Source organism: Lagenorhynchus albirostris, chromosome 15 (assembly GCF_949774975.1).
Source record: "Lagenorhynchus albirostris chromosome 15, mLagAlb1.1, whole genome shotgun sequence".
NCBI classification, from domain to species: Eukaryota; Metazoa; Chordata; class Mammalia; order Artiodactyla; family Delphinidae; genus Lagenorhynchus; species Lagenorhynchus albirostris.
In genome coordinates, this window is record NC_083109.1 from 743,674 (window position 1) to 768,325 (window position 24,652).

Sequence of the window (24,652 nt, forward strand, 5' to 3'; positions counted from 1 at the left end):
TGTGGGGGGCACCCTAGGCTGTGACCGCATCTGGGAGAGCAGCAAGGATGCCCGTCCTCCCGGGCCCTCTGCCTCTGGGCAGGGTGCTGGGCAGCACCCTCACTCAGGACCCCTCCAGCCCAGCCCCGTGACCCGGTGCAAAGACCCCTCCTCCTCAAAGTCCCCACAGCCAGCCGAGCCTCCACTAAAAGACACTGCAACAAAGTCACTTTAATGTCCTTGCTCAGGAGACAGCCCAGGACACTGGTAGGTGGGCTCAATGGTCAAGGAAGTGTCAGGAAGGGACCTGACAGGGACCCCTGCAGCCTGTCTCCTCTCAGCAGTGGCCACATGCCCGAGGCCGGCAAGAAGGCCAACTGTGAGGGCTGGCCCCTCTTCCGGTGGCATTCTAGCTGTCGAGCGACAGCTGGTCTTCCTGAAGGCAGCGGGAGCTGGGGTCCCTGAGCTCTGTCCACGCCACGTGTCGGGGCCCTAGAACTCGGTCATCTTCTTGTGGGTGTCCGCCTTCCTCTGTTCCCTCTGCAGGCCCGCCTCCTGGGCCCGGAGCTGCCCCAGCTGCCGCTGGGCTCCCGCCAGCTTCTCCTGCAGCTGGGCTGCTGTCACGCTGTGCCTGGGGAAGGGCCCGCCATTCAGCACTGCCCATCATCCTCCAGCCCCTCCTCAGATCTGGCCCGCCGCCCTCAGGTCGGGGCGAGCTCTCACCCAGGCACCACGGGCAGGGGTGCGGCGTGGCTCGGGCAGGGCCCACACGTACCGGCCAGCATTGCGGGCAAGGGCCTCCTGGATGCCCCGGATGGCTCGCTGGGTCTGCTCGATCTTCTCCTCCGTCTGGAAGAGCTGCAGGCTCAGGGCGCGCTTGGCACTCCTGCTGGCGTGGTACACCTCCTCGCCACTCCTCCTTCCCGGGGGCGCCACCCCCGCCTCCAGGGCCCCAGGAGCCCCGCCTTTCAGCTTCTCGTTCAGGAAGTCAAACACATTGCGAGACGGTGGGCGGCCCCTAGGCCCACCCCCTCTGCCCCGGCATTTTGGGGGCCTGCTGGCGCCAGCCTGGCTGCCCCTGGTCCTCTTCTGCAGGATCTCCGCACACTGGTCCAGCGACTTCCCTCGCGGCAGCACCACAGCGTGGACGGGCTCCACCCGGCCCTCCGCATGCCGGCCCAGACCTGGGGGTACACCGAGCTGGCACTGCCACTGGACTCTGGGGCCGTGCTGAGGGAGCCCTTCACCCCCTCGTGCAGCACACACTCACCCTTGCCAAACTCATAGCCCATCTTGGCGAGGAGTCTGGAGCCGATGCCCCGCGTGTGCACCTCCCAGCCGGCGAAGGCGGAGCTGCAGGTCCCGGGGTCAGCAGCAGCAGGTTCCACCACTGCAGGCATCAGAGGGCAACAGCTTAACCCAGCTGGATACGGGGCATCCTGGGCTCCGGCCAAGGTTAGCCCAAGAGCTCAGCTCTGGGCCAGGGCCAATCCCCGGCACCCCTGGCTCCCTGCCAGTTGCCCAGGGCTGTGTGGTGAGCACAACAGGCAGAGCCTGTGGCAGAGCCCAGCCCTCTCCACACTTCAGGGTCACAGCCTGGTCACGTGGTGGCCCCCATCCTATTCCCCGGAGGTGGGTGCTGCCGTTCCCTTAACAGACAGCAGTACTCGCCTCTACCTGGCGGCTCAGTCCTCCCCTCCATCAGCATGGACAACTTGGCTAACAGATCCCAGGCGGACACCCCCCTGGGGGAGGGCCAGACACTGCTAGCCAGTTCCTCTGTCCACCCGCCTGGTCCCCATGCCCTGCAGGAAACCGTCCCTTCCTGTGCGTCCCACCTACTCCTGTGGCTCGCGTGGGACTGTCATCATTCTGGGTTTCTGCATCTGTGGGTCTCCGGACCTGCCCCAGACCCATCACGCACCCTCTCATCTCCCCTGCCCGCTGTGGGGGCCTCGCGTCTGCCCCCTGCCCCAAGTGCGTCCTCGTACTGACCACAGCATGGGACCCTGCCAGCCAGGAGCCTCTCGGGGTGGCAGCAGCCATACCTCGAGCATAGCTGGGGTCGTCCACGTCACTGCCGTCTGAGTCAGAGGAACCTGCGGGCTCCGTGCGCAGCGGGGGCAGGATGCTGTCCCCCTCCACCACGGCCTCTTTCAACAGCAGAGAGTCAAATTTGACCGTGTAGTAGCCACTGTCCACATCTGGGGGGGCACAGAGGCAGCAGGGCAGTGGCCTTAACACATGGAAGGAGCCACTCTGGAAGCTGGGAGCAGGGCGGGGCCAAGGCGGGGCCTTGCTCCTCTTGGGCGTGGGGTGGGATCCCAATGCCCAAACAGAGGAGTTGTTGGGCAGGACTAACATGTGACACACGGGGAGGGTTCCCAGAAAGGACCCCATCAGGGAGGCCCCAGGCAGCCTCACCAGTGATCCGCGCTGGGTGCCAGAGGCCATCCTGCCGCTTGGCCAGACACGCAGAGCCGGCCTGCAGGGAGCTCAGGTCCGGGTCTTGGAAGGGGCGCAGCTCATCCACAGAGACCACCTGCCCATGGGAGAACCTGCAGAGAGGGCCATAGGGATGCAGACTCAGACACGGCCACCAGGGCCCCGTGAGCCGGGAGAATCCCGTCTACCTGCCTGGACACCGCCTGGACAGGAAGGATGGATGGGGAGACAGACACACACATCTATATACATATCTGCTGAACACGTGTGTACAAAAATATGACACACACACCCATGCACACATGTACACACATCCACTGAACACACACGTGTATAAACATGCACACAATACACACCCACGCGCATATACACTGAACACGTGTGTACAAACAACACCCACTCACACGTGCACACACAATATACACTGAACACATGCGTACGCATGTATGCACACAACCCATGCGCACATGTGCACACACATACACATCCATGCCCATACATGCATACGTATACACACATGCACAACACACCCACACACATTTATGCGTGCATGCACACATGTGCACAAACACACATGTATGTGTGCATACACACGCGTACACAAGTATGCACAGGCACACATATACTCATGCACACGTGCATACACACATGCACACAAACGTGTGCACATATAGGTACACACACAGTATACACAAGCACTCACCCACACACGTATGCAATGTACATGCACACATGTGTGGACGTGTGTGTACATGTGTACATGTGTGCATGCATATGTATGGACACACACACTTGTGCTTGTGCTCTCACTCTCAGGATGGACCTGGGTACCCTGGAAAAGATGCTTCGAGTTTCTCCCCAGCCTTCTGGGCTAGAGTCATGTATACACAGGCACACACATGGCTGGTAGACATCCTTGTGAAGAGAGCTCCCCGGCGCCTCTCCACCAGATACAACAGGTCATCAAGGCAAGTGTGTCTGCGTGCTCTCACAGGACTGAGTCCTCCCCAGCCAATTAGAAAGAGCTGTTGTAACAGTGCTGCCTTGACTTCTAGATGTCAGTGAAACAGTGAAACCAAAATGAAAACCGGGAGAGAGGAGGTGGGGGAGGAAGTGGGAACAGAGGGCTGCAACCTTTAACTCTGCCAAATAAAGACATGAAGCAACCACGCACACATCTCCTGCTGTGCCCCCATTTCAAGGAGGAAGCGGTTCTAACCCCATGAGAGTAAGTGAAGACAGGCACTCGCTCCGGACACACAGCCAGCCCTGCCGTGGCTGGCCTCCTAGGTGGAGTCCATGGGGAGAAAGGAGAGGAAACAAGGCATTTCAGTCACCTTCCAGGAGCAAACAAAGGTGGCCTCGGATGCCTCCCTGGCGGGGTTCTGGCCAGTTCCTTCTCACCCCTGACTGTCCTCAGGCCCCCAGGGTACCACCAACGGCCAGTGGCACCAGCAGCTGCAAAACTGGCCCACGTGTCCTACAGTGGGCACAGTGGTTGAAAAGCCCTCTTCAACCGAGGAAAGATGCCCAGACTCGGTGAATTTGGCCAAACACCCCTCAACACACCCAGACACTACAGACACCACCAACTAAACCTCCCTGCAGGAATCTTTGGTACTCTTAGAAGCCCTAAAATTTGGTGTCTCCCTTAATCCAGCAAGCGCTTCTAGGGAATGACCCTAAAACAACAATAATGAAAGTATGTAAGGACTGAGCCAGAAGGATGTGACCCAAACACGAAAGATTTGGAAATAACCTAAGTTCCCAACCATGGGGAGTAGTTAATGGCGTGTCCATGAAACAAACGTCAACCAAGAGCAAGGCAGCCTGATCAATGGAACGAAGTGCACCCAGGAAGAGCCTCTCATACAACAAACTTCATGCAGGACAGGGGAGGTGTTACCCATGAGGCAGGAAAACACACACTATGGATTTCATAAGGAAAAAATTAAAAATTGGTTCCCATACAAAAAACCCCAACAACACCCCACTCGATCATCTGCTTCACAACATTCACGAAAATACACTCCAGAACAAGTAAAAACTTGAACCAGAAAACAAGCATTTAGAATGAGTATACACCACAACTCAGTTCGGTTTATCCCAGGAATGCAAGGGTGGTTCAACACATGAAAGCCATTCAATAAAACAGAGCACATTAATAGAAAACTAGCACGTCAACCGATATACAAAAGATACTTGAAAAAATGCAACACCCTTGCATGTTAAAAACACTCAGGGACCTCCCTGGTGGCGCAGGGGTTAAGAATCCGCCTGCCAATGCAGGGCACACGGGTTTGAGCCCTCGTCTTGGAAGATCCCACATGTCACAGAGCAACTAAGCCTGTGTGCCACAACTACTGAGCCTGCGCTCTAGAGCCAGAGAGCCACAACTACTGAGTCCACGTGCCACAACTACTGAAGCCCGTGCCCCTAGAGCCCGCGCTCCACAACAAGAGAAGCCACTGCAATGAGAAGCCCGCGCACCACAACAAAGAGTAGCCCCCTCTGGCCGCAACTACAGAAAGCCCGTACACAGCAACAAAGACCAAATGCAGCCAAAAATAAATAAATAAATTTTAAAAAAACAACCAAAACAACACTCAACCTGATAAACAGCAACTATGGAAAACCCACAGCTCACATCACACTCAGTGGTGAGAGACTGGGTGCTTCCCCGCTAAGATCAGGAACAAGACAAGGATGGCTGCTCTCGCTACTTCTATTCAGTGTAGTATTGGAAGTTCTAGGCGGAGCAGTTAAGCAAGAAAAATAAATAAAAGCCATCCAAATTGGAAGGGAAGAAGCAACAGTGGGCTTCCCTGGTGGCACAGTGGTTAGGAATCTGCCTGCCAATGCAGCGGACACAGGTTAGAGCCCTGGTCTGGGAAGCTCCCACATGCCACGGAGCAGCGAAGCCCGTGCGCCACTACTGGGCTTGCGCTCTAGCGCCCGCGAGCCACAATTACTGAGCCCGCGTGCCACACCTACTGAAGCCTGCGTGCCTAGAGCCCATGCTCCACAACAGGAGAAACCACTGCAGTGAGAAGCCCGCGGACCACAATGAAGAGTAGCCCCCTGTTCGCCGCAACTAGAGAAAGCCCGAGAACAGCAACGAAGACCCAATGCAGCCAAAAAAAAATTAAAAAAAAAAAAGAAGCAAAAGCACCTCTATTTGTCAATGACATAACTGTATATATAGAAAGCCCTAAATAATCCAGAAAAAAATCCTATTAGAGCTAAAAAATGAATTTGATAGTGTTATAGGATATAAGATCAACATAGAAAGATCAGTTGCATATTAATACACTATAAATGCACAATCTAAAAATGAAATAATTTCATTTACAGCAGCATAAAAGTAAATAAAATACTTAGAAATAAATTTAACCAAGGCTTGTGAACTACAGAACATTGCTGAAAGAAATTAAAGAAGACCTACATAATTGGAAAAAGATCCCATGTTCATAAATTAGAAGACTTCATATTATTAGGATGGCAATACTACCCACATTGATCTACAGATGCAATGCAATTCCTATCAAAATTCCAATCTTCTTTTACACAGAATTGGACAAGCTGATTTTAAAATTCATATGGAAATGGAATGGATCTTGAATAGCCAAAAGAATCTTTGAGAAGAAGAAAAAATGTTTGAGGACTATGTACTTCCTGACTTCAAAACTTACTACAAAGCTACAGTCATCCAAACAGTATGTACTGGCATAAACACATCCAGTCCATTGGTGTGGACCAATGAACTGGATGAGAGAACCCAGAAATAACCCCTCACACACATCAGTCAGGTCTCGTCAGGGGTGTCATGACAATTCAATGGGGAAAGGACAGTTCTTTCAACAAATGGTACTGGGAAACTGGATACCTACATGCAAAAGAATGAAGCTGGACCCTTACACCATTAGAGCATGTGATTTACAAGGGAAATTTTCAACAATATTTTATATCAAAATAGAATAAGTTATATGAAATATTCAAGGAAAGTAATACGAGATAAGAATCTTATACAGTAAGTCCCCTACATATGAACCTTCAAGTTGCGAACTTTCAAAGATGCAAATGTGCCACTGCATGCCAGCTGTTGTACTGTACTACTGTACTTCTCAAGGTACTGTAAGATTTAAAATGTTTTATTTTTTGTGTTATTTTTTATATATTACTTGTGTGAAAAGTACTAACAGCCTATTACAGTACAATACTATATAGCTGATTGTGTTTGTTGGGTACCTAGGCTAACTTTGTTGGACTTATGAACAAATTGCACTTACGAACGCACTCTCAGAACAGAATTCGTTCATATGTAGGGGACTTAATGTATTCAACAAAACTGCTCTTCCAGTATAAAAGACACAAACAGAACCTAATCAACATGTCAGATCTCTGAAAACATTATTCCTGTGAGCCCTTCCTGAAGAACCTACCAGAAAACGAGTCTCATACAACCGAAATGCTAAAAAGACCCCAACAGATCGAATGATGGTAAGCATGAAATGCAAAGGTCCTTCTAGAACTAAGGTTGGGAGTAAAAGGGAAACAATGGCTGTAACGGCCACAAGATCCAACAACGCAGGTCTAGTGCAATCACAAAGACAGAGGGAGAATGTGGGTAGTAGTACGTGTAAAAATGCTTTTAACAGTTTTCAATCATCATAATGGAAGAATGAATGAATGTTATTCTGAGTGTCCTGTGTGTGTAAAATGGGATAAAACAAATTAATTATGGGTCCTTTGGAGCCCATCATTCCCTATGTCCTTGAGAACCAGAGTCCTGGCATAAAGAAGGAAATACGGATGTGATCCAGAAAAGATTAAGTAGAAACACTGCAATCCTTAATTTGAATTGAAAATATCAGTATAAATTCACAAAGTATTTGTCCTTAAAAACATAAGTATGTGGTATGGGTACATATACATTAACATGTACATTAGTGTGTGTCCACCTATATTTCCTAGGTCCGTCTGCTAAAAAAGCCTACAGCAATGAACCAACTAGCAGCAAAGTACATCCCAGTGCCCCCACTGTGGGTTGTGAAATACCATCTCCCATTAAAAGAAACCAGGGCTTCTTGGAGACTTGGGTGCCTTCAGGTCTGGGGTAGGAAGAATGCAGATGACTGTGGGAAACCGTGACTCCTGGGGCTGTGTCAAAAGGATGTGGGAGCCAACCTGAAGAAGCTCCCATTTGACAAGGGTGAGACAATTTGAGTCTCAATAAAGATAAGAATCTGGGCTTCCCTGGTGGCACAGTGGTTGAGAGTCCGCCTGCCGATGCAGGGGACACGGGTTCGTGTCCTGGTCCGGGAGGATACCACATGCCGCGGAGCGGCTGGGCCCGTGAGCCATGGCCCCTGAGCCTGCACGTCCAGAGCCTGTGCTCCACAAAAGGAGAGGCAACAGTGAGTGGCCCGCGTACCACAAAGAAAAAAAAGAAAAAGATCAGAATCTTCATGGACTGAAATTCATCAAATATATTTAAATCCATCAGTCCATATGGATATTAAATATTTTTTAAAAGCCAATTTATCACCTCAGGATGAAAGAGAACCAATTTGCTATCTTGGAAACCAAGGAAACAAAACAGAAAAGTCCGGCGTTACCCTGCCTTTTCCATATGATCTGTACCACTAGATAGCCAAATTGTAGACAAGGAAAGGCATCTCTCTATAACGTTCGGCTAGTAAATGAACTGACAGAATTAAAGAGCTCTTTTTTGCAATCCACACTGTATCAGTGGATCTCGGCATTGAGCACCGTTGGCAGCTATACATCAGGTGCCTCCTGACGAAAGCACAACACCTAGAGACATGCCCAACTGGGGGTCCTGAGTGTGACCAGGTCCCTGGATCCAGATGCCAGCCTGCGGTGAACACAGGAACATGCTGGGCTGCACCAGGGCGGTCGGTGACGGTCAAAGGGTCTGGTCCTTCAACAGTGAAACTGTGAGGCCAGGAAAGGCAGGGGTGGGGGGGCGGGGTGCAGACTCAGCAGCCTTAAAAAGCGAGCAAGATTAAACTACAACGTTTACACCCGGCCGCACCTGAGTGATAAGCAACAAAGAACACAAGGAAGTGATTATCATAAAAGTCGAGACAGTGCTTCTTTTTGGCAGAGGGAGAAGGCTGTGTCTGGGCTGAGGCAAACAGAGGGGCTCGTGGGGTAATTGGCAAATTTGTAGTTTTGATCTGAGCAGCGAGTACTAGGATGTTACAATGATTCCTCATGCTACTTCTTTACTTCCTCTGTCTGATTTTATTTTACAATAACAAGATAAAAATTTGAAGTTCACTGTGTCCTTACTACATGTTAGCTACTGTTCAATATTCTTTTACTTCTATTAACGCATCCCGTTCTCCCAACAACTGCGAGAGACATCCTCATCTCTGTTTTTACTGATAAGGACATTGAAACAGAATGATGAAGTTAGAACAAATGTATGAAAAAATGCTCAATCTTGCTAATAATCAAGGAAATACAAGTTCAATCAAGATCACCTCCCCAGCTCTCAGTGGGCACGAATTCGCAAGTAAGAGAACGTGACCGAGGGTGACTACGGAGCAGACCAGGGACTGGGAACCGTACGGCGCACAAGGACAGAAAATGCGTGTGTTCTCCACACTGCTACACACCGGGGACATTCTCACCAGGGATGAAAGATGTGCACTAGGATGTTCACAGCACGTTGTTTGTAATAAATAACAACTGGGAAAATGGACTTCCCTGGTGGCGCAGTGGTTAAGAATCCGCCTGCCAATTCAGGGGACACAGGTTTGAGCCCTGGTCCAGGAAGATCCCACATGCCGCGGAGCAACTAAGCCCGTGCGCCACAACTACTGAGCCTGTGCTCTACAGCCCACGAGCTACAACTGCTGAGCCTGCGTGCCACAACTACTGAGCCTGTGCTCTACAGCCCGTGCTCTGCAACAAGAGAAGCCACAGCAATAAGAAGCCCGTGCACCTCAATGAAGAGTAGCCCCCACTCACCTCAACTAGAGAAAGCCCGCGCGCAGCAATCAACCAATAAATTAAAAAAAACAAACAAACTGGGAAACACCAGGAGACAGAATAAAATGTGGCATATTCATGAGGAAAATAACACAGCAGTTAAAATGCACAAAATATTTCTATAAACATCAACGTGGACTTTTCTCACAGACACGCTCTCTGAGAAGAGCTGCAAAACGAAGCATCCTGCATGCTAACCACTTAATTAGAAAATAAAGCACAAATATGTCCTATTCACAGATACACGTGTCTATAAAGGTCTCATGTGTACTAGAGGGAAACACACCACAGATGTGCCAACGAGCCTCCCAAGAAGGGGAGGGGCTGCGACAGAGCGGTGGGCCACAGGGTGCTTCAACACTATTTTATCTTTAAAATAAAATTTTAAATAAGTAAATTTTAAAAATCCAAAACAAATGCAAGAAAATAACTATCAGACCAGGGTGGTGGTGAGGGGCATGTTCGTGGGCTGCATGGGTTGGGCCTAAAGCTGACAGCAGGCAGCAGCTGAGACCACGGCAGAGGGGAGCCGGCCCGTCTCAGAGCCTGGCTGCCTGGGAGGCCCAGCGACCACAGCAGCCTTACGGCCTACCTGGCGGGCCTGCTGCCAGGTGAGTTAATACGCATGAAACCCTCGGAACAGTGCCTGCCCAGAGGACGCAGCACAGGGACACGTTAGTTCTCATCACCACACAGGACATGGCACAGGGATGGGGAGGAACCCTCCGGAGGGACCAGTGGCAGAAAGGATGGAGGGCTCCCTCCTCTGCTCCATGACTGTTTGCTGAGGATAGGGGCGCACCCACCCTGTGGAAGCTGGAGGAGGCTTATGACTGATTTGTCGTGCACTTCCCTGTATGCACGCTACGCCTTTCACAAAACTTACAGGGAATGAAAGGAAAAAAGGGGGAAATGTAGCAAATAAGACTTAGGGCCCAGCAAGAATCTATAAAGAAACAAGACAACGGAAGAACTAAAGGAAGTTACTCTGGACTATTGGCTAAAAAAGAAAATCATCTATTGGAAATCTGGATAAGTATTCTTTGCAAAGAAAAAGTAAAAAGAAGCGAAGTTAAAGTCATGTGCTTAAGCAAAAAGCAACATCATTACAACTGTGGAAATTTGAATACGAACAAAGTATTGCTGTTAAATTCTGTTAAGTGTGACGGCGACACGGAGATAGTTTTTAAAATAACATCCTTATCACTCAGGTTAGGGTAGTATCCTGAAGTATTTATAAGAGAAAGCCCAGTAATTTCTACAACTTGCTTTAAGGTAATCCAGAGGCAGGAAGAGTTGAAACAAGACTGGCACGATCTTGACAGACAATGACGCCTGAAGCTGGAGCACGGGCAACCTGTACACTACTCCCTCCAACTTCACATGTGTTTCACAACTTCTATAATCAAGTTTCTATAATAAAAGCAAATTTTAGGGCTTCCCTGGTGGCGCAGCGGTTGAGAGTCCGTCTGCCGATGCAGGGGACACGGGTTCGTGCCCCGGTCCGGGAAGATCCCACATGCCGCGGAGCGGCTGGGCCCGTGAGCCATGGCCGCTGAGCCTGCGCGTCCGGAGCCTGTGCTCCGCAACGGGAGAGGCCACGGCAGTGAGAGGCCCGCGTACCGCAAAAAAAAAAAAAAAAGCAAATTTTAGAAGTTTCATTCTGAAGAATAAAACTGGTGATGGGGGCGGGGGGGGGAGTCCATTCTTTTCAACATCAGCCCTTCCATACTTCTTCATCTACCCAGGGAAAATCCAACTAAACACCTAAACAAGGACACTGCTAGAAGAATCCCCTGTCCCCCACGGTCTCTTCTTGTCAGCACTCTGCTGGGCAAAGAAGCACAAAACTTCAAAGCCCAGAGGGCCCACCTAGCCCCTGATCCTGTGTGCAATCCACCCCCCCCCACGACCCCAGGGGCCCCGGGAACCCAGGCCTTACCTGCAGCTTTCCTGGAAACGGCACTTCCCCTCCAGGAAGAACGGGCAAGGCTTCAGGGACTTGTGAGTGGGGTAGAGATAGAGTACGCGCACGCCCGGAGAGCCATCATCCATCTCCTCGGTGCCCACGATCATGGCGTTGTGATACTCCAGGGTGCCCCAGGCACTGTAGTAGGGGGCGTTCACCTTCCTCCCACTCAGCTCTGCCCCGTCCTCGTCCTCCCCATCGTCCTCCTCCCGCCCAGGCTCCGTGGGTCCTGGCCCGGTCTCTCTCATAGGAACAGTCTCCAATTCTGCCTCGGGGGCTACTGGCACCTCCACTGCCTCAGCAATGGCCTCCTGGAAAGCCAAGTACTCAGCATCCTCCTGGGCTGGGCGCTCTCCATCCAGCGCCGCCAGCAGCTTGCTCTTCCTGACGGACACCAGGCTGGCCTCAGTGAGCTCGATCAGCTCCTTCAGGTCCCCCTGCAGCTGGCGCAGATCTGCCAGCTCCGAGGGATCCAGGCCAGTGCCCAGAGCCAGCTCCACCTGCTGCAGCTGCGCGTCGTAGGTCCGGAGGGCGGTCTGCAGGCTCTCCTCGTCCATCCTGCCGGGAGGGGCCGGGTTCCTGGGTCCTCCGAGGGGAGGCGTGGGAGCCAGAGATGCGGGGAAGAGAAGCCGGATGAACCCGGGACCGGCCGTCCCCGCGAGGCTAGTACTGAGCGCTGGCCAACCGCCGCCCTCGGCGGACAGCCTGCGGAACCGTCAACCGCCCTGCCTCCCGTTTGGGCCGAGAGAAGTTTCCACCTCCGAGAAAAAGAGCCAGAGCCAGCCCTTGGCCGCTGGCCCCACGGCCTCCGCTCCCTTCCCGGGAGCTGCCGTCAAGTTCCTCCGGGGTATCTGCGTCCCAGCCCGATGCCCCCGGCCGGGCCCACCCCCCGGGCCCCGCGCCGCCCGCCCCCGCTCGGCCTGCCACCAAGGGCCCAGGCCCAGTCGCCCAGACCCCCTCGCCTCCGGCCCTCCTGTGCGCAGTCTCCCGGCCGCCGCCACAGACGGCCTCCCGGCCTCACCGGCCAAAGACGCCCCGCGCCCGCTTCCGCCCCCGCAACCGACAGGCACTTCCGCCCGAGCGCCGCCGCCGCCGCCGGAAGTGCCTGGCGCGGGGGCCGCCGGGACGGCTCCGCCCCTCCCCGGGTGGCCAGCCGGCGTCCCGTCGGGCGCCACGCGGGGTCAGCGCGGGGTCAGCGTGGGGTCAGAGGGCCAGGCGCGCTGCGGTTCCGCCGGCTCTTCGGCTCCCCGGCTCCGCGGCCCGGCCGGGCGGGCGCAAGTAAGTCGAGTAGGGCGAGCGGAGCTGGGCCCGGGCCCGGCGGCCGGTCCGCAGTCTGTCCGCGCCGCCCTCCACCCGCACCCATGCGCCCCGCCTCTGAGAGGCGCCCGCGGCGGGCCGGGTGCGAGGCGGGCGGCTCGCGGGGAGACCCGAGCGGAGCGAAGCCCGAGGGGAGCCCGGGCTGGGGAGCGAGGGCCGCGCTCGGGGTGAAGCGGGGCGGGACGGGCCGCCTTTTGCCTGCGAGCGGAGCGCCCTGGCCGGGCCGGGAGTGGGAGCGAGGGCGCCGGGAGCTCCGGGCCAAGGCGGGAGCAGTTGCGGAGGCGAAGGCGGCGGCGGCAGTGCCGGGCTGAGGGGAGGCGGGTCAGGAGGAGCCCAGCTCAGGGCTCCAGATCTGAGCGGTCAAGCGGGCAGACAGACCCTCTGCCCGTTGAGGGGCGCTGGGGAGGCGTGGTGCGGGCCGGTTCGCCCGTGACCGATCTCGGGTTCCCAGGGCAGGATGTACACGCTGCTGTCAGGCCTGTACAAGTACATGTTCCAGAAGGATGAGTACTGCATTCTGATCTTGGGTCTGGACAACGCCGGGAAGACGGTACGTGCGGTCCCGTGTCAACACCCCTACTCCCTCGCTGCCCCATGGTCCTGTTGATTTTATGCTTTTAGCTGCATGTTCTGTACCCATACAGGATCCGAACTCCGCTTAAGACCATGGGACAGTTACCGCTAGTTGCTTTAAAAGCAAAACGTTGTTTTGTTTTGTTTCAGTTTAGAGGAATAGGCCCAAGTAGGGGTATTTGTGAAGCAGCCATGAGAAGTCTCCCAGTTCTCACGTCACCCCTCTCTCTGTCTCTCCCTTTAGACCTTCTTGGAGCAGTCAAAAACCCGGTTCAACAAGAACTACAAGGGGATGAGTCTGTCCAAAATCACTACCACTGTGGGCCTAAACAGTAAGGAGGTCCTTTACGGCTGTGGGTTTGGGGGGCAGAACCCTGAGGATGCTGCAGTGTACGGAGGCCGAGGGTGAGGCCACTGCTCCGGCTCCCACTGGCCCCAGCATCGCGGAGCGCCGGCACTGCCTGGTCCTCCCGGGAGGGCTGGGAGCCCGTGTGTCAGGGACCAAGGCCACAGCCTCACCTGTCTCCTTTTCTTCCCAGTCGGCACTGTGGACTTTGGAAAGGCCCGCCTCATGTTCTGGGACTTAGGGGGGCAGGAGGAGCTGCAGTCTTTGTGGGACAAGGTAAGGTGGGCGGATGCCACATCGACTCCCTGGCCTGCCTGTCGTGCCATCTCTCTAGTTGGCACCGTGGTCTCTTCCTGCCTTTCCTCAGAAGGCCTGGGACTCCCCTTCTTTTCTTCCTGTTGGCGGCTTCCATCACCCACTTGGTTCCTGAGGCTCGCCTCCATCCCAGTTCCCAAGTCACTCCCCCCAAGAGCAGAGACAAACTCGGTTCCTTTTGGCTTAGAGATTTTGTTGCTGATCAGAACGGGACGAGATGAAGAATGGTCGAGGAGCAGACCTGGGGGAGACGCAACGCCTGTTTGGTGCTCAGGTGCAGCACCGGGGCCTGAGTCTCCCCTACTGGGTCCTCCCTCAGTCCTAGCTTAGGGCCTGTCCTCCATGGTGGCCCCTTCCCCATCAGGGGAGGGTGTCCTCCACGGCCCACAGCATGTGTCTCCTCTTTCGAGGTAGGTTTGAAGCGTTTCTGAGACCTCGAGACTGGAGTCGGTGTTCAGCTCAGCCTGTGCCAGGCACCGGGGTCCAGCAGAGAACAGGGCAGGACAAGCCTCTTCCCTCAGCCCCCTCCCAATGGATTGACGTGGCGGGTTGGGTACAGCCTAGTGCCAGGGGCACTCTGACAAGCTCAGACAAGCTCACCCTGATTCTGGGGGCAAATGTGCCCATCCCAGCACTTGCCGGTGGCTCACACGCCCTGGTCTTGATTTCTGGTTTGACCCCAGCAGCACGTACCTGGTCACTTTTTCCTTTTTCCTCCCAAAGTGTCCCCCTCGTTCTGACCTCCAGCCAAGAGGACAGGTTCCATCCTGCGGCCAGAAGGTCACTGACAGACCTCCTGTGGCCATTTAAGTTGGACCAAGGCAGACCCAAGCTAGGGGCTGTCTGTGCAAACTCTAGACTCACGCGGGGAGTGTGAGACAGGTCCTGATATTCTGTCATAGGCAAGGGTTTCGGGGGCAGATGCTGCGGCAGAGGTTGGGGTGCAAGTGTATGGGGGGGGATGCAGGCCTGGGCAGGGGTGGGGTCATCTCAGATGCTGCCCCACGTCGGGCCAAGCTGGCTGGGACTCCATCCCTGTGGCAGGTCACCACGGTGGGCTGCCCTGGGCGGCTGTGACATGGTCAGATGGCTCTTTATGGGTCAGAATGGGTCTTGCAGGAGCCAACAAGGGGATCTGCACTGGGTGCACTGCTTGTCACGGCAGCCAGGCCACGGCCGGTGACAGGTGCACCTGCACACACACGCCTCTGGTTGGGGACTGGCTTCTCCTGAGGGGAAACTGGGTTGGTCGTGCCCCCCCATCCCCCCACCAGCTTCCACGTCTGTTGGTGGCGTGGCCTCGTTGCCTCATCACGAGGGGCTGAGCCCCGATTGCTGAGCCTGCCGTCTCGGAGGGACCCTGGGCTGCTCGCGTGCTCTGTGACTCAGGTGGAGTGGGTGCCCTGCCGCCTGCCTACGGCGTTAGGTGCCCCTGCCAGGGTGGGCGCCCTGCTGGCCCCTGTGAGCAGGTAGCATGGAGGTGACCACACCCCTAACCCCAGCTCTGAGTCACCAGGAGGAGTGGAAAGTGGGGCTTCTGCTCCCGCTCTGGATCTGAGCCGCTGTCGTGGGGCCTGCCCCCCACCCCCGTGCCATCCGGCACGGTCTGGCGGGTCTTCACTCGCGTGTCCACTACTGTCCGTCCACCCACACCTCCGCTCGTGCCGCACACTGCTGCCCACGGGTCTGTGCGCATGCCAGCCTCAGGCCAGGTCTGTGGACCAAGCAGACCCCCTGGCGCCCTGCCACAGGGGTGACTTCTGGCCTCTGTCCCTCCAGGCCACAGCCGAGAGCCCTCCAGCGCGAGGCCACAGGTGACACCACCATCAGGGTCTGGGCACGGCGGTTGCCGTGGGCCCAGGGCAGCCCCTTGCCCTCCAGGTTGGGCTCACGCTAAGCCCCAGGGGTGCCGCCCCTATCCCTGCCGCTGCTGCCTGGCCGTCACGCGATGCCCGAGGGCGTGGCGGTGGACCTGGGCCCGTCTGCCGGGGCCCGGTTGCACATGGGTTGAAGTCCCCTGCCACCACAGGGGCCGCAGGGGCAGAGCAGTGATTCCCTCACTGACTCGCTGCAAACCCCACGCTGTCCCCTCCTGCCTCGGAGGCCTCCACGGTTGGGCCGCAGCTCCTGGCCCTGCGTCACCCAGCAGGCTGGCCAGAGAGGCCCCGGGTGTAGGACATGTGGTCTGCAGACCCAGAGGCCACCCGTGTCGGGCTTCCTTCTCTGTAGCGAGTGCAGGTACAAAGGCTTGACTTGTACTGGGGGGGCGGGGACAAGTTGGCGTCATGCCCTGTGGGACATGTGCGTGTTCCCGGTTCTTGGGATCACGCTGGGCAGGAGCTGGAGTGCGCGTGGGGGCGTCACCCGCTCCGCCAGTGTGGGCATTTCTGTACTCTTTTCTGAGCGGAACAAAAGGCTGACTTGCCAGGCCCGTTTCGTGTGTCTGTCCTTTCCCAGGGGTGCTGCCGTTCACCCCCCACAGCTCTCCCCATACCCCGGGCTCCGGTGGTTTTAAGTGTCGGGGTGGCTCCTGTGCGGCCGCTGCTGGGAGGGAACCCAGGGCCAGCCACCCTCCCGGCCCCGGTCCAGCCTGCAGAGCTCCGAGCTCGCTGGCGCTGGCTCAGGTGTTGGTTCTGTCCCGCGCAGGGGGCAGAGCTGCTGTGAATGTTCCGGACTCGCCCCTCGGCGGGCTTTCCGTGGCTTCCCGACGGCAAGCCGCCGATGCCCCCACCCCCAGGCCTGCGGAGACCCCAAGCCCCAGCCTTCCTCCTCCAGCTGCCGTCAGGCCAGCAGGTGTGGGTGGGTCCTAAGAGCGGAGGCTGAAGCGGTGTTCGGAGCACAGCACCCGGCAAGTGGGTGAGGGAGGTGGCCACCCCGGCCCGGGGGGTCTGGGGCGCCTCTCCACTCTGCCCTCCCTCCCCACTCCCAGGAAGCACCCCAGAAGGGTCTTCCAGCTGGGGGCTGCCTCAAGGTGGCCAGGTGCCCGCGGCTCAGCACCCCGTTCTGCTCCCGCCCAGTACTACGCGGAGTGCCACGGCGTCATCTACGTCATCGACTCCACGGATGAGGAGCGGCTGTCCGAGTCCAAGCGAGCATTCGGTGTGTGCGGCTGGCCAGGCTGCCTCCAGAGCTGGGCTGGGTGGGGGAGGGGGAGGGCGCCAGGTCAGGAGGGCCCCGCTGAGTGCGTCCACGCCTCTAGGGGGTCCGTGAGGGCCTGGGGACCTCTGGGCAGAGGCGGACAAAGGGCGCTCACTGCCTCCTCTCTGCTCGCCCCAGAGAAGATGGTCACAAGCGAGGCGCTGGACGGTGTCCCCATCCTGGTGCTGGCCAACAAGCAGGACATTGAGGTGAGCCCCTGGGCCCAGCGGGCCCCACTCCCGGGGGACAGGGTGCCTCTCCCAGGGGAGGGCTGCTGCCTTCCTCAGACACCAGGGCATGGCTGCCCTGGGGGCAGAGCCGCCCCCCCCCCCCCCCCCCCCCCCCGCCAGGCTTCTGGCCGCAGTGCTGCCAGTGGGAGCCTCCTGCTGGGCAGACCCAGGTGAAAGAAAGCTCTGGAAAGAAGATGCAGAGGGACCAGGGTGGGAGTCAGCCCTGACCCCGACCTGTCTGCTGCCCTTGAGCACAGCAGCTGTGCTGGCCTCATCCCCTGGGACCACTGACCACTGGTGGTGCAGAGCCATCCGCGTGGAGGGGGCCCTGAGCACTGCTTCCCTGTAGACCTTCCCTGACACCTGCTCCCCTGAGGCGGCTCGCCAGGCAGGACCCCTCCTGGACGGAGTAGCCCCGGGGTGCCCCCTGCAGCTCTAGGAGCTGCCCTGGGGCCGGGCCTGAGCCTGATCCTCGCAGCCTCGCCTCCCCCAGACTTGCCTCTCCATCCCCGACATCAAGACTGTGTTCAGCGACTGCGCCTCCAAGATCGGCAGGCGCGACTGCCTGACCCAGGCCTGCTCGGCCCTCACGGGGTGAGTGGGGCTTGCCCTGGGCGCCGGGGGCCACGGCTGGCCCCGCCTCACACCCACTCTCTCCACAGTAAGGGGGTGCGCGAGGGCATCGAGTGGATGGTGAAGTGCGTCGTGCGGAACGTGCACCGGCCGCCGCGGCAGCGGGACATAACATAGGAGCAGCCGGCCCAGAGCGCCCGCCGCTCGTCCTGAAGAGCTCCTGCTGATTCCGCCGCTGATCCCCCCGGGGGCTGGGTTGGCTTTGCCTTGTGGTGGTTCTACTTGCTTTGTTTTTCTTCTAAGACAAACTTTTCTCTGTATCCAGAAAAGCGTAGGCATCCAGAGGCTTCTTCTGCCGAGGGGAGCTGGGGTGGCAGGGACCCCACCAGACCCTCACATCGGGCCTGGGCCCCGCCCCCAAGGCCCAGTTTTGGGGTCCCGGGGTGAGGCCTTGGCAGGCCACCACTCCCTTTGGAGCTGCTGCTCCAGCAGTCCTGCCGGCCTGGACCCTCGTGGGGCCTTGTGGGGCAGCTGCTTGGAACTGGGTTTTTCCAGAGGTGTGGGGCCTTTCACAGCGCCCAGGGCTACATCATGCCCACGGAGGGGGCCGGGGGGCCATGGCTGTCCTCAGCCTCTGTCTCCTCTGATCCTGGAGGCGGACTGGGGGGCTGGTGTCAGCTTCAGGAAGACCTGGGCTTGCCTCCGTCCCTGTCCTGATGCAGCCTCAGGACAGGGCAGGGGAGACCTGCCTGGGAGGCTGTGTGCCCCCTCCACTGGCCCAGCCACCTTGTTTTGATCCCCAGCAAGGACGGTAAAGCTAGGCGGTTGTGCTGGGAGTGGGCATCACCCCACCCCCCACCCCCCGCAAGCCTGCCTGCCACCCACCTAGGATGACCACAGTTACCACCTCTGGGGTGGGCTGGTGGCGTGCTGGGCCTGCGCTTCCAGCTGGCGGTGAAGGGCGGGGTCCCCCTCAGGGCTGGGGTGAGCCATCTAGAAAGCCCTTTCCAGGCCTGTGTCCAGGAGCAGAGGCCCTCCAGGCAAGACTGGTCCTCAGGACCCTCCCACACGGCCCCTGCAGGAGCTGCCAACCCCCCATGAGCCTAGCTGTGGGTGAAATAAAGACAGTTGGAGTGGCTCCTGTCCACTGTTCCTCCAGAGGCCTGGTGGCTTCGTGTCTGAGGGTCACAGTCCCAGCTGCTCTCCCCGATGGGGCCCAAGAGGAGATGCTGGGAAAGGGATGAGTCAGGGCTAGGGCTGGGGCTGGGGACCAGCTGCAGGTGATGTGAGTCATGGGGGAGTGGGGGGCTGTGACTCTGCCTCCCCTGGGGCCCTTCCTGGGGGTCAGGCAGGGGGTTCCGGGGCTGGCAGGGGGCTGCCAGGCCAGGACTGGGAGTTCCCCTGGATTGGTGAGTCAAGCCGTCATCCAAACCTGCCCCAGAAGGGAAAACCGACATTTCCCAGAAAGCGAGTGAGACATGCTGTCCTACCGGGAGGTCTTGGCCGGTCCCTTGCTGGGAAATCCCCTGCTGCTTTGAGGGTGGAGCCCAAAGGAGGGGTAACGAGGGGGACACTTCTCCTGGTGCCCCAGGACACACGGGCTGGCGTGTTGACCACTCCGGGCTGGCTTCTGTTCCACGGTGAGAGCCCAGGGACTGGGCAACCCTCCCTCCACACCATCCTAACCACTGAGAGCACAACTGGGGTGGGGAGGATCACGCAGTGAGGCCTGGGGACGGCTGCCACCCGCTGTCCCCGTCTCCCACAACCCTTCCCCCATCGAGGGTCCGTCCCAGTCGGGGTGGGGAGGGGGGGAAGGCAGCAGGCCGCGCCCGAGCAGCCTGCCCAGGTGTGTCCCCTGCGAGATGTGCCCACTGCGCGCTGGCCAGACACCACACTCGTTTGCCAATCGGCTTTATGAAAAATAAATTTAACGCCACAGGAGCCGGGTCCAAAGCCTCCTTAGGTGCGACTTGCGGGCCGCCCATGCGGGGGGCTCGGGCCGGGAGCGAATAAATAACGGGGAGAGTGCTCAGCGCGTGCGGAGGAAACGCTCGCGGACGCTGCGCTCCAGCCCGCACAACCTGGCCGCGCGCAGCGCCCGCAGCAGCCGCGCCCCCAGCGTCCCGGGCCGCGCCTCTCGGAGCTCCGTGAGCTGCAGCCACAGCCTCCGCCGCAGCGCCGCGCGGTCCTCCCTTTGCGGCGGCGGCGGACTCCGCGCCCTGGGGCCCGCAAGCGCCTGCTGCAGCCGCTGGAGCCTCCTGCGAGAGATGTCCTGGAAAGCTACGAAGTCGACCACGGCGCGCTGGCACTCCTCGGTCCCTGCGGGAGAGAGGGGCGAGGGCGTACCCGACCAGCTGCCACCGCGCCGTGAGCGTCCCTCCGCGTTCCGGAGGGACAGGACCGAGGGATCCCCGCGCACTAACGAGTGGATGAGGCGGGAGCCGTGCTGGAGGAGCCGGGGCGACCGCGGGAAACTCGGCCGGCAAGGAGGCGGGGCTCGTGGGCCGATGCCGGGGGTGGGATGCGACGTGAAGGGGACCCGCCACGTTCGCTGCCGTTCCCTCCCGCAAGCCATTTAAGCCCTCGGAGCCTGCTTCCCAAGGTCGGCGGGAAACGGCATCACCCGCCAGCGCTGACGCCCTCAGCCAACGGCATCCCCTAGGCTGTCCCCACCGCACTTCCGGAAGCCCTTCCCAGGAGCCCACCGAGGCCTCCGCGCCCCCCGTCCCGCTCACCCGGTGCCCCCGGCTCCAGCGAGCCGAGCGGGAAGCCCGTGCACTTGGTGCACAGGGCATCGTGGAACGGGGAGCCCGGCACGTTGACGGCCAGGCCCAGGGCCGTGCAGTTGCGGTGGGGCTGGCACCGCTCCGAGCTCGAGCTGCTGGCGGAGAAGGTGCCCGGGGAGCACGGTTGGCACTGCGTGTTCTGGCTGGAGGTGCCTGAGGACGAACGCGGAGGCCGGCGTCAGGAGAGCCGAGTTGGCTCCGTTCGGCGGAGGGCCCGGCGCCGCGGCCCCGCCCTGCACCCACCGGGGGCGACCACGCCTGCGCCGGGCGGGCAGGGCTCGTGCTCCAGGCAGAAGCCGGCGTGCGCGAAGAAGCCGGGGCGACAGCGGCAGGCGCGGTTGTGGGTGGCCCCGCACGGCCGCGCCTCTTCCTCGCGCTCCCCGCAGATGACGTTGCAGTATCGGCAGCGCTCCAGGTAGTTCCAGAACTGCGTGTAGTGGCGCGGCGGGCACGCGCCGCACGTCGTGGGGTTGTCCCGGCCGCAAGGTCGCTGCACGAAGGTGCCCGGGGGGCACTTGTCGCACGCCAGCCACTCCCCCGTCTCCGCGTCCCGCCTCGGGTAGGTCGGCGCGCCCGCCGCCGTCCCCCGCGCCGCAAGCGCCAGCAGCAGGGCCGGCAGCGGCCACAGCAGGGGCCTCATGGTCTCGCTGGAGTGGCAGCGGCCTCCGGGGCCGCGTCCTATAAGGGCTGGCTTGGCCACGCCCCCGCGGAGCCCCGCCCCGCCTGAGGGGAGCGGTCGGCCACCTGGGGGCCCAGGCTTTGACCTCTCCCTCCGCAGAGCCCAGTGCCAGGGCGGTCCCGTGCAGGCCACCAGCACCACGAGCAGCTCCTGACCCCGTTACCAGGCCTGGCAACCGGCGGGTGGAGGGGGTAGCGGCTCCTGCTCTGAACAAACCAGGTGCGAGGGAGGCTGCCCAGGCGCCTCCTTCCTTCCAGGCTCCCCCACCCCACCACCGAGGCCGGGCCACACAGACCGCTTCCCAGCAGTGCCGGCAGCTTTATTAGAACCCTGGCCCCTGAGAAACAAGCAGGTCCCTGGAAGGTCCCCAGGACAGAAGGTGCAGGGCTCCCCTCCTTCCTGCTGGGGCTCCACCCACAGGCTGGCGGTCAGGGAAGTTCTGGGGAAGCACCTTCCAGTGGACCCACCCCAGACCCCAAGGTGGCCTCGGGGCCTCTCACAGGGGGCCCAGATCCTGCAGCCGTCTCAGGGGGCTCCCCACGGACACTGGACTGGCCTCCCCGTCAGGTGCGCTCTCGGCCAAGGGGTTTCTGGTATCAGGCCTGGCCCACCCACAGCCGACAAGCAAGTGTCCAGGCTGCGCCCCAGGCAGGGGCGGCCTCAGCCTCCGCAGACCCTGCAGCGCCCAGAGGGTCTCAACGTTCACTGGGGCTCCGGCCAGAAGACCTGCGTGAGGCTCTGCTTTCTGGTGGCAGCATGGCAGGCCGGGCACGTCCTAGAGACCTGTGGAGAGAAGGCGCTGGACACACCTTCCCAGACCCCACTGCCCACCCCAGCCCCTCAGCCCACCATGTGGGGCAACGCCCAGCAGGCCACGTCCACAGGGGACAGGGCCGGGTCCACAGGGTCTGGCTGCCGACCTGGAGGTGCTGTCGCCAACAGGCCCGGCAGCAGTGGAAGTCGCAGGAGGGGCACTGGAAGGGGACCACGTCCTCCGCCCTGCAGCCAGGACACACCAAGCCCACTGCAAGGGGGCTGACGTGAGCGCCACAGGCCTGCTCGGGCTGGGCCCCCACTCCCAATGGTCCCTGCAGCCCCTCCCACGAGACCTACCCCACTCGGACTGTGCCTGCCCGCAGGGGGCACTGGGGGGCCGGCTGGGAGCCCCCGCCCCCCGAGCCGGCCTCTGCGTAAGGAAGGAGAAGCTCTTGCTCTGGGTCTTCCCGGGGGGTTTCTCTGGCAGTGAGGGGCCTGGAAACAGGAGGGAGCGAGTCCGAGGGGTGCCTGGCACTTCCCTGCTGCCCACCTGCCCACCCTGCCAGGGCTGAGGGGGGCTGTGGCAACAGGGCGGCAGGAGCACCAGGCAGGCGGCCCTACCTGTCCCGCGAGCCTCACAGACGAGGTCAGAAGGCGCAGCAGGGCTCCCCTCCCAGGGTCCTGGAGCCTGGGTGCCCAGGTCCACACACGTCTGCCGGAAGCGCTGCTTGTGGTGAGGGCGCACGAACATGCTGAACCCTGCTGGGAGCGCGGAGCATCGCTCAGGCGTGGCCCTGCCGCCCACCCCACTGCCCGCCCCCACCCGCCCCCCACGCGGGCCACTTGCTCTGCAGCAGGGTCAGGTCCTCAGGCTTGGCGGTGGTGAGTGAGGCCACCACAGCCACCACCTTCTCGAAGTCGTCATCCTGCTTGTAAGTGGTCAGCGCCGCCAGGAGCTGGCTGTAGCCTGTGGCCCCCAGGGCCCGGTGGGCATCTGCCAGGTAGGCACTCACAGCGGGCGGGTGCTTCTTTGCTCCGGGGGCTCCGGACCCCTCAGGAGGCCGGCGGCTGGAGTCTCCTGGTGGGAAGGTAACACATCTCAGTCTACCAGCTTCCCAGCAAATCACAGTGGCCTCCCCTGCTCTGGGGGCACAGAACCAGCGGCTCCCAGGAGACTCCTCCCCGCCAGGGTCTTCCCTCTGCTCCTGGCTCTGGTCCAAAGCCTCTTCAGGGACCAGGTACCTGCAGGGAGCAGCCCGGAGGCCAGGTGGGGCCGGCCCTGGTTCAGGTGTTCGCGGGGGTCCAGCTGCCTGGCTGCACCCTGGGACACGGTCAGCTTGGGGTCAGGCTCCCTCCTTCCTGAAGAAACACGGAGACAAGGAGGCGCCCAGCTGGTCCCTGAGGGTCCAGAGCATGACCAGGGAGGGGACGGGTCTGTCCAAGGGGAGACCGGGCCTCAAACTCTCCTCAGACAACCGCTGGAGGCCCCCGACAGGAGGGAGCAGGCAGGCCTCCTCCCCTGCCTTAAACGGGGGGCAGGAAAGTGGGGGGCAGGCACAAGGACACCCCAGTCCAGAAGGGAGCAGAAGGGTGACTTAGGCAGGAATCTCCAACCCCAGGGGCCCCGTGATTCCCGTCCTTGGGGAAGTCTCATCCAGAGATGGGCTCTTCCTTAATAAATGGGGACAGCAACTCCCAGGCTCTAGACGTGCAGGGCCCACTCCAGGTAGAGACGGGGGTGGACGGGGCTCCAGGACCCCTGTGCATACACGACTCCCCAGGCGCAGGTCCTCCTCGGAGGCCCGGGCCATGTGTGTTCTGGGGGCCCACACCTCCCCAAAGTGGGGCCCCCCGCACGGATCTGTCAGCCTCAGGAACAGGGAGGCTGGGCCACATGAAGACCCACTCCAAGGGCCAGGTGCCACCCACCCTCAGGGTCTGAGTTTGAGGGTCCCACCCAGGCAGGGCCCGCCTCACCGCTGGGGTCCAGGGCCGGTCGTGCTCCCTGCCTCCAGGGAAGGCCATGCTCGGGCCGGGAGCTGCAGCCTCGGCCCGTCAGTTGGCAGCAGACCTCCTCAAACTGCTGCTTGTGGTGGGGCCGCACGAACTGATAGAAGCCTGTGGGGAGGGGCGGGGTCTGGGCCTGCAGCCACCACACGGGGTCCCCACCGACACCTCTGCAGGTCAACCGGGGACCCTGGTGGCCCCCAGGCTGGGACCCTCAAGTGGGCAGCCTCTACTGGCCAAGGCACCTCGGAGCAGGCTGTGCTTCTTGGGGTCCTCGGCAAAGAGGGGGCCAAGGTGAGCGGCCAGGGCCGCGAGGTCATCGGTGCTCTTGTACTCCCGCAGGGCCCGGGTAAAGGTGTCGAAGCTGGCCTGGCTCAGCGCCTGCTTCACGGCTGCCATGAACAGCTTGGCCCTGCCTGTGTCCACGCCGGCTTCTGGCCCCTCCTGCGACACACAGCCGGTGCCCGTCAGGAGGCGCCAACGCTCCCCATCTGCGGGGGCAGCGAGCTGCCA

General features: G+C 59.8%; 4 protein-coding genes across 12 annotated transcripts in view; 1 reads left to right on the plus strand and 3 right to left on the minus strand.

The window, feature by feature from the left end:
* Positions 1 to 185: 185 nt before the first annotated feature.
* ZGPAT (zinc finger CCCH-type and G-patch domain containing) lies at positions 186 to 12,323 on the minus strand. Of its 3 annotated transcripts, none has more exons than XM_060123319.1 (6): positions 11,390 to 12,323; positions 2,404 to 2,537; positions 2,028 to 2,183; positions 1,250 to 1,369; positions 703 to 1,163; positions 186 to 610 (listed from the first exon to the last, which is right to left on the minus strand). In XM_060123319.1, exons 1-6 carry the CDS (start codon positions 11,971 to 11,973, stop codon positions 389 to 391), a joined length of 1,677 nt encoding a protein of 558 aa, XP_059979302.1. In that variant the 5' UTR covers positions 11,974 to 12,323; the 3' UTR covers positions 186 to 388. The 3 variants fall into 3 exon arrangements, with proteins under 3 accessions (XP_059979302.1, XP_059979304.1, XP_059979303.1); XM_060123321.1 differs by having other exon boundaries at positions 755 to 828; positions 11,390 to 12,322; XM_060123320.1 differs by having other exon boundaries at positions 755 to 1,163; positions 11,390 to 12,318.
* A 225-nt stretch (positions 12,324 to 12,548) lies between these two features.
* Positions 12,549 to 19,066, plus strand: ARFRP1 (ADP ribosylation factor related protein 1). Of its 7 annotated transcripts, none has more exons than XR_009535358.1 (8): positions 12,549 to 12,694; positions 13,185 to 13,283; positions 13,551 to 13,638; positions 13,846 to 13,928; positions 16,985 to 17,066; positions 17,249 to 17,314; positions 17,829 to 17,929; positions 17,998 to 18,035. XR_009535358.1 is itself a non-coding variant. In XM_060123323.1 (8 exons), the coding sequence occupies exons 2-8, from the start codon at positions 13,191 to 13,193 to the stop codon at positions 18,083 to 18,085; spliced, it is 606 nt and encodes a 201-aa protein (XP_059979306.1). In that variant the 5' UTR covers positions 12,549 to 12,694; positions 13,185 to 13,190; the 3' UTR covers positions 18,086 to 19,066. The 7 variants fall into 7 exon arrangements, 6 of the variants coding, with proteins under 6 accessions (XP_059979306.1, XP_059979310.1, XP_059979311.1 ...); XM_060123323.1 differs by having other exon boundaries at positions 17,244 to 17,314; positions 17,998 to 19,066; XM_060123327.1 differs by lacking the exon at positions 17,829 to 17,929 and having other exon boundaries at positions 17,244 to 17,314; positions 17,998 to 19,066.
* Positions 19,067 to 19,702: 636 nt separating this feature from the next.
* Positions 19,703 to 21,538, minus strand: TNFRSF6B (TNF receptor superfamily member 6b). Its single transcript, XM_060123322.1, has 3 exons — positions 20,941 to 21,538; positions 20,647 to 20,850; positions 19,703 to 20,230 (listed from the first exon to the last, which is right to left on the minus strand). The coding sequence occupies exons 1-3, from the start codon at positions 21,335 to 21,337 to the stop codon at positions 19,941 to 19,943; spliced, it is 891 nt and encodes a 296-aa protein (XP_059979305.1). The 5' UTR covers positions 21,338 to 21,538; the 3' UTR covers positions 19,703 to 19,940.
* A 141-nt stretch (positions 21,539 to 21,679) lies between these two features.
* RTEL1 (regulator of telomere elongation helicase 1) overlaps positions 21,680 to 24,652 on the minus strand; it is a 28,037-nt gene continuing 25,064 nt past the window's right edge. Inside the window, exons 28-35 of the mRNA XM_060123329.1 lie at positions 24,385 to 24,583; positions 24,110 to 24,250; positions 23,375 to 23,491; positions 22,980 to 23,210; positions 22,754 to 22,891; positions 22,490 to 22,627; positions 22,297 to 22,400; positions 21,680 to 22,159 (exon numbers count right to left, since the gene is read on the minus strand). Of these exons, the coding sequence (XP_059979312.1) occupies positions 22,079 to 22,159; positions 22,297 to 22,400; positions 22,490 to 22,627; positions 22,754 to 22,891; positions 22,980 to 23,210; positions 23,375 to 23,491; positions 24,110 to 24,250; positions 24,385 to 24,583 (1,149 nt within the window). The 3' untranslated portion in view covers positions 21,680 to 22,078. The remainder of the gene's footprint in view (positions 22,160 to 22,296; positions 22,401 to 22,489; positions 22,628 to 22,753; positions 22,892 to 22,979; positions 23,211 to 23,374; positions 23,492 to 24,109; positions 24,251 to 24,384; positions 24,584 to 24,652) is intronic.

Coding starts and splice junctions, on each gene's coding strand:
- ZGPAT (XM_060123319.1), bottom strand. CDS start 11,973: ATGGACGAGGAGAGCCTGCAGACCGCCCTCCGGACCTACGACGCGCAG. Junction 2,538..11,389: donor CGTTTCCAGGAAAGCTGCAG/GTAAGGCCTGGG, acceptor CCCTCTCTGCAG/GTTCTCCCATGGGCAGGTGG. Junction 1,370..2,027: donor CGACCCCAGCTATGCTCGAG/GTATGGCTGCTG, acceptor TGATGCCTGCAG/TGGTGGAACCTGCTGCTGCT.
- ARFRP1 (XM_060123323.1), top strand. CDS start 13,191: ATGTACACGCTGCTGTCAGGCCTGTACAAGTACATGTTCCAGAAGGAT. Junction 13,284..13,550: donor TGGACAACGCCGGGAAGACG/GTACGTGCGGTC, acceptor CTCTCCCTTTAG/ACCTTCTTGGAGCAGTCAAA. Junction 13,639..13,845: donor TACCACTGTGGGCCTAAACA/GTAAGGAGGTCC, acceptor TTTTCTTCCCAG/TCGGCACTGTGGACTTTGGA.
- TNFRSF6B (XM_060123322.1), bottom strand. CDS start 21,337: ATGAGGCCCCTGCTGTGGCCGCTGCCGGCCCTGCTGCTGGCGCTTGCG. Junction 20,851..20,940: donor CGCAGGCGTGGTCGCCCCCG/GTGGGTGCAGGG, acceptor GTTCGTCCTCAG/GCACCTCCAGCCAGAACACG. Junction 20,231..20,646: donor GCTGGAGCCGGGGGCACCGG/GTGAGCGGGACG, acceptor TCTCTCCCGCAG/GGACCGAGGAGTGCCAGCGC.